Here is a 6,809-nt window from a genome sequence, read left to right on the forward strand (position 1 = left end):
CAGAGGCAGGGTGGTGCCTCTAACAAGGTGGGGGATGGCACGTCTTCATCTGTGGACCCTCACGTCCCAGCAAGGCCCGAGAAGCTGGTGGCTTATTTCCTTAATGCCGCTGCTGCCCACAAATATCCGGGGACCTTGACCTTGGGACCTGGATGTGTTTGTTTTCTCTCTCCTAGTCACTCCAGGTGTGGCAACTCCTCATCAGAAACTTGAAACATGGCTGCAGCCCCAGTCCAGGGAACTGTGCAGCCACTGTTGCAGAATTTTAGAGACTGGAGAGACCACTGAGGTTGCAGAAGGAGTTTATTTTAGCTGTACACCGGCCCAGCTCTGATTTGCATCCAAAATGGCTGGGCGCCTAACAAAGACGGGGCTTGACTTTTTATACATGAAGTACACAGTGGCGCTAAAACAAGTTTGCAGGTGCAGAACAAAGGCAATTTATTAAGGAATGGCAGGCACCTAACTTAGGCTTACATATGACTGCTGCTATGCAACCCAGATGTTCACTATCTGTAGAGCTCAAGGATTCTAACACAGGCCTTATCTATTGCCCTCTGCTACAGCACCTAGAAGGCTGGAATCCAGCCTGCTTGGGCATTTTTTATGAACTTCAACTATGTTACAGAAACTTACAGTTATCAGCTATAGAGAACAAGAATACAAGAAATGATAAACTTATAAAACTTGCAAGGCCGGGCTCGGTGGCTCACACCTGTAATCCCAGCACTTTGGGAGGCTGAGGTGGGTGGATCAGCTGAGACTGGGAGTTCAAGAACAGCCTGACCAATATGGAGAATGGAGAAACCCCGTCTCTACTAAAAATACAAAAATTGAGCTGTTTTTCGTCTTCTGCGGGTTGTTTCTGGCTGGCGTTCCGCGAAGATGCAGCTCAAGCCGATGGAGATCAACTCTGAGATGCTGAACAAAGTGCTGTCCCGTCTGGGGGTCGCCGGTCAGTGGTGCTTCGTGGACGTGCTGGGGCTGGAGGAGGAGTCTCTGGGCTCGGTGCCAGCGCCTGCTTGCGTGCTGCTGCTGCTGTTTCCTCTCACGGCCCAGCATGAGAACTTCAGGAAAAAACAGATTGAAGAGCTGAAGGGACAAGAAGTTAGTCCTAAAGTATATTTCATGAAGCAGACCATTGGGAACTCCTGTGGCACAATTGGACTTATACACGCAGTGGCCAATAATCAAGATAAACTGGGATTTGAGGATGGATCAGTCCTGAAACAGTTTCTTTCTGAAACAGAGAAAATGTCCCCTGAAGATAGAGCAAAATGCTTTGAAAAGAATGAGGCCATACAGGCAGCCCATGATGCCGTGGCACAGGAAGGCCAATGTCGGGTAGATGACAAAGTGAATTTCCATTTTATTCTGTTTAACAACGTGGATGGCCACCTCTATGAACTTGATGGACGAATGCCTTTTCCAGTGAACCATGGCGCCAGTTCAGAAGACACCCTGCTGCAGGATGCTGCCAAGGTCTGCAGAGAATTCACCGAGCGTGAGCAAGGAGAGGTCCGCTTCTCTGCCGTGGCTCTCTGCAAGGCAGCCTAATGCTCTGTGGGAGGGACTTTGCTGTTTTCCCCTCTTCCCTTCAACGTGAAAATATATACCTCCCCATGCAGTCTAAAATGCTTTAGTACTTGAGAAACACAGCTGTCCTCCTTCCATTCTGCAGACATGCCTTCCCCTCAGCCACACCCAAGCACGAGCAGAGTGCACAGCTGTCCACTGGGCCAGTGTGGTGTGAGCTTCAGATGGCGAAGCGTTCTCCCCAGTGTATGTCTTGTACCCAATATCTAATGCTTTCAATGGCTACTTTGGTTTCTGTTCGTAAGTTAAGACCTTGGATGTGGTTTAATTGTTTGTCCTCAAAAGGAATAAAAGTTTTCTGCTGATAAGAGATAAAAAAAAAAAAAATACAAAAATTAGCTGGGCATGGTGGTGCATGCCTGTAATTCCGGCTACTCAGGAGGCTGAGGTAGGAGAATCGCTTGAACCCGGGAGGTGGAGGTTGCAGTGAGCCGAGATTGCACTCCAGACTGGGCAACAAGAGCGAAATTCCATCACAAAAAAACAAAAATAAAAATAAAAATAAATAAATAAAACTTGCAAAGCAGGACAAAATTCCACGGGAGGGGGAAGGACTCAGGGAAGTTTGCTTATGAAAGAAAAGTTTAATTTCTGCTCCTCTTTCCTGCATTAATTTTATTTTTATATTTTTGTTTTATCTATTTTTCTTTTCTTTCTTCATGACCTGCGCTCAGGCTGCCTTACAGGCTCCTGTTGAGGCGCTATTTCTAAGCCCCATCCTTAGGCACTTCAGTGCTTTTGAAGAGTTTAAATTGGCTTGTGCTGGGGTGGCAACTCAACTGCCTCCTGGGGCCGGAGTGGCTGGAGTAGGTGAGCCTGGAGCAAACTGGAGAGCCAGCCCGGCCCCTCCGAGGGGACTGTGCCGCTCGGTGCCAGCGCCAGACTTTGATCATCTCAAATTTCAAACTTAGAAATCCTCACATAGGACAAAGGTGACCTGTGACCAACAGTGCCAGTTTGAGGCCTGGGTCCTGGGGGAACAGGCCTGGGTCCTGCCCCCTACTTCTCTTCCACTCTATTACTGCCGCTTGCCCCTCACACCCCACTTGCCCCCCAAGGGGGCTTCTCTCACTCTGTGGCCATCGCCTAGACTGAGACATGGGTCTAGACTGAGACCCTCAAAGACAAGGCTTCTGGGTCCCTGGGGAAGAGGACGCCTTAATAAATATTCATTGAATTAAATGACTAATTAATGATCCAGCCTATTTCCTGGTCAGGACAAGGTCAGCCTCAGGGCCACTGATGACTTACTTCTCTGGTTCATGCAGGATCTCAGGAGCCAGTCCCTACAGAGCATGGCCTGAGACATTCCGAGGTGCACATCGACCCTTGCAGAGGACAGCTGGCACCCCAGCTGTGAAAGGCAATGCTGCCTGGACACCCACGACCCAGGACATTTGGCTAAACTAGCCTCATTAATAGGCCGGCCAAACACTCCTCACATATCTGCTTGCATCTAGATCTGCGTGGATGGGTTTTGTCACCAAACTCCTATTTCTATGAATAATTACCAGCCACAGGGCCATTTCACAGGCATTGATGCCACTTATTTCTCAAAGAGAGCAGCAGGCCTCATCCGTCGTTGGGGGGACGACATTGTAGAGAGAGGCAACGACTGAGGCTCACGGAGACAGGGAGGCCAGTGAGCAGGGGAGGCTGTGGCTTGTAAGCAGGGCTGCGGCTAGAAGGACCCTACAGTGTGACATCAAAGGAAGGCCTGGAGCCAGGAGGCCTTGGTGAGTCCAGGGGAGGTGGTTTCTGCTCCTGAGGCCACTGTCCCAGGCCCCAGCCTGGTCATGGTAGGGTGCCTGGGTGGTGCCCAGAAGGTTTTTCCTGAGGGTGGACACAGGCTCCAGTCCCGCCCGCTCTGCAGGCAGCTGCCCAGCCCATGCCCCTCTGCCGGCCCCTCTGTCTCAGCAAAAGGGTGACATTGTTTCTCCAACAGGACATGTCCCTACAGGAGGAGCCAGGGAGAGGTGGAGTTAGGGCAGAGCCTCTGTCACATGGAGGCCCCCCTCAACCTCACGCATCCTCAGGGGGCACAGGAAGGACCCTCTGAGTAAGGCCAAGTAGAGCACCCCCTGCCTGTGGACCTCCACCCCAACTGCCTGCGGCCAAGCCCCTGTGCGCCCACCCCAGGCCACCTGGCTGAGGAGGCCCTCCCAGTGCAAACCCAGGAGGGGCCTAATGAGCTCAAACACTGCAGGGCTCCCAGGGCCCCAGGAACAGGCACCTGGAGCCCACGGCGGCTCTCAGTGCCCTCCCCAAGTGGGGCTTCCATCTCTCCAATGGGGCGGCGTGTGGCTCTGTGACTGCCTCACAGAGGCCGGGTCTCCTCTGCAGGGAGCTGCCTCTGGCACTGGCATCTGCTACAAAACCAGGAACCCCCTGCAGTCAGCCAGGCTTGGCACCCAAACCAGATTCATAAAGGACCCCAGGGCTGATCTGGAAATTGTGCTCTGGAAATTAACCAGTTTCCTCAACCACAACCAGACCCACCTGGAGACGGGAGCCGCGGAGCAGAGGGGCAGGAGGGAGGAGGACCACCCCCGCCTACAGCCCTGCAGCCCCCAGAGGAGCGTCCCTTGTCCCTGATACTGTGGTGAAGGATACACAGCACGCATTTCCCACCTTACTGTTTTATGGGCACACTTCAGTGGCATGAAGTCCACTTTCTCATCCTCCCCAACTGAAACTGCCCCATGAAACACGCACCCCCATTCCCCCTCCCCCAGCACCTGGAACCCCCATTCCACTTTCTGTCTCCAGGGACCTCGTAGGAGTGGAATCATGCAGTATCTGTCCTTTAGTGGCCGCTCGTTCACTGGCACCCTGTCCTCCAGGGTCATCCCTGTTGCCACGAGGCTCAGAACACCTTCCTTTTTAGGGCGAATCATATTCCATTGCAGGGACACACCACATTCATCTGTCATGGGCACTTTCTTTGCTTCACCTTTGGCTGTTGTGAACATGGGTGTGCACATATCTGTTTGAGGCCCTGCTTTCAATTTTTTTGGGTCTACACTCAGAAGTGGGACTGCTGGATCAGATGGGAATTGTATTGTATATTTTAACTCCTTCTGGAACCACCACACCGTTTCCCACAGTGGCTGCACCACTTTACGTTCCTACAGCAATGGAACCACAAAGGTTCTCATTTCTCCACATCCTCTCCAACCAGAGAACGGTCTCTCAGAGCAGATGCTGGGGCAGAGCTCGGTGGGAGGCCGTCGAAAGCACTCCAAGGTCAAAGACACTCGGGAAACAGTGAGCACATTTCTTTCCCACAGGACTCCTCAGAGCGCTCGACGTGCCAGTGAGCTCAGGACCCACAAAGGGCAACATGCGTGGAGCCCCAGACCCTCTGCTTCCTTTAGGGCTGCTGAGGAACTGCACTGAGAGGCAGCCCGGGGACTGGCTGGTACCCCATGGCACAGGCCCACAGCAGGGTCAGCTCAGAAAGCAAGAGGCAGCATGCAGACTCCCCTCCGGCCCCTCAGTGCCCTGGCCTTTCATGCGGCAGTTTCTATACATCAAGGTGTCAATCGTGATGGATGGGAAATAAGAAAAAGGGGTCTTTTATCAGACAGGTTGAGAACTGTGGTTCCAGAAGGCCCTGCCATCCAGGTTTGGGCAGAGGTGGGGGGAGGTGTGACCCATCCAGACCCCTGGCTTGGCTGGCCAGTGGGCATGTGGCGGCTGCTCCGCCTGACTCTCCACACTCCCTCAATAATGCCCCAGAATGTCAGTTCTTCCTGGAAAAGTCAACGCTTCCTTGCAAAATTGGCTTTTTCCCAGTTAGAGACCTGGGCTCTGGGAGGCAATCATGGAAAGATACAAGCTCAGGTTTAGAAAAGATCCCAAAGGCCCAAACCCTTCCACAAGGATGGAGATTCTCCACATCGCAGGGAGGCCCCCTGGGTCTCTGCTACCCCACCTCCAGGGACAGGAGCGCACTGCCTCCTGGCACAGCCTCTACCCCTGGGGGAGTGGAAAAGCTTCTTTGTACACCCAGCTGAGTCCTCCCTGCTTCAGAGGGAGTCCTTGAGGCAGAACTCCTGTCAGAGGGAAGCTGGGGATGAGGGACAGGTGGGCAGGTCCCACCCTCCCAGCAGAAGGGGGGGAAAAACTGGCCCCCAGGTCCCTGCACCCACCTTCCCCACGCACCCATCAGCCAGATCTGAGAATGCAAGCTCCTGCTCACAAGAGACATACTGGGGACACGCAGGGACCGTGGCCGGCTGCAGAGAAAGTCAAAACAAAGGCAATAGAGGGAAGAGGAAAAGCTGATTCATTTTTGGACCGCATTCCAGACTTTACACCTGGCCCATCTCAGCATTTTCTGAATGGACAGACTCAGACAGAGGAGGGAAGGAAGGGGACATCTGGTGCCCTAGAAATTCACCGCCCAGAGCTGCCTCCTAAGGCGCCGTTGGTTTGGAGTAACAGGACGTTAATGAGCTTTGGAAGGGAATGTTGGTCAGCACAAAGCAGTGCCTGGGAGCCAGGCTCTGAGCTGGGGGTTGGGACTGAGTCCTCCCTCAGCCCCAGAGCTGCTGGGCAACCTTGAGCAAGTTGCTGAATCTCCCTGAACCTCAAGTTCCTTATCTAAGAAATGGAGGCAATGAGGCCAACCTCAGGAGGCGGCTTCGGGAGGCTTCAGTGGCAAAGGCAGGAAGACTGTGCAATCCAGGGCAGGCACAGAGTGAGAGCCTGCAACAGGGGCCATTAGAGCCAACGCTGACTTCCCCACCCAGGCTGAGTCCCCTCTGCAGCCCAGACCAATCAGAAGGAGGGAGAAGACAGAGGTCCTGCCCGAGCCCAGGAACTCAGCAGGAAGAAATAGGCCCCCACATCCAATTATCAGGCCCCGAGAGGTAGGGTGGAAGGGCCTGAGAGGAGAATGACTTCTGCCTTAGGGATCAAAGCGGGCATCACTGATCTCCCAGTTCTGGGCCTGGGCCCAGCCCAGGCAGGGACCACCTGCTGTACAGGGCGCAAGGGGAGAAGGGGTACTGGGCAGGCTGCCAGGGGTCTTCAGCCTCATGACGTCCTCTCAGCCAATCCACTTTTCTGTTACCCTCCTGTGTGCTGGAGCAGCCCCTGCGCACTTCCTCCCCAGACCCCCAGGACACCTGCCTCACCCAGAAATACCCCTTCAGCTTGGGCCTGGCTGAAAACTCACTCCTCACTCAGGCCTCTGAGGGGGACCA

The 6,809-nt window shown here is 53.8% G+C and overlaps 1 protein-coding gene across 1 annotated transcript; it reads left to right on the top strand.

Moving 5' to 3' along the window:
* Positions 1-836: 836 nt before the first annotated feature.
* On the top strand, positions 837-1,904 carry LOC135268904 (ubiquitin carboxyl-terminal hydrolase isozyme L1-like). Its single transcript, XM_064362158.1, has one exon. It carries the CDS (start codon positions 886-888, stop codon positions 1,555-1,557), a length of 672 nt encoding a protein of 223 aa, XP_064218228.1. The 5' UTR covers positions 837-885; the 3' UTR covers positions 1,558-1,904.
* The last annotated feature ends 4,905 nt before the right edge of the window (positions 1,905-6,809 follow it).

The sequence above is a fragment of the Aotus nancymaae genome, unplaced genomic scaffold (assembly GCF_030222135.1).
Source record: "Aotus nancymaae isolate 86718 unplaced genomic scaffold, 86718_ANA_hifiasm-v0.15.2.pri h1tg000046l, whole genome shotgun sequence".
NCBI lineage: Eukaryota > Metazoa > Chordata > Mammalia > Primates > Aotidae > Aotus > Aotus nancymaae.

Bases quoted from the DNA above. Each gene is read 5' to 3' on its own strand.
- LOC135268904 (XM_064362158.1), top strand. From the start codon at position 886: ATGCAGCTCAAGCCGATGGAGATCAACTCTGAGATGCTGAACAAAGTG.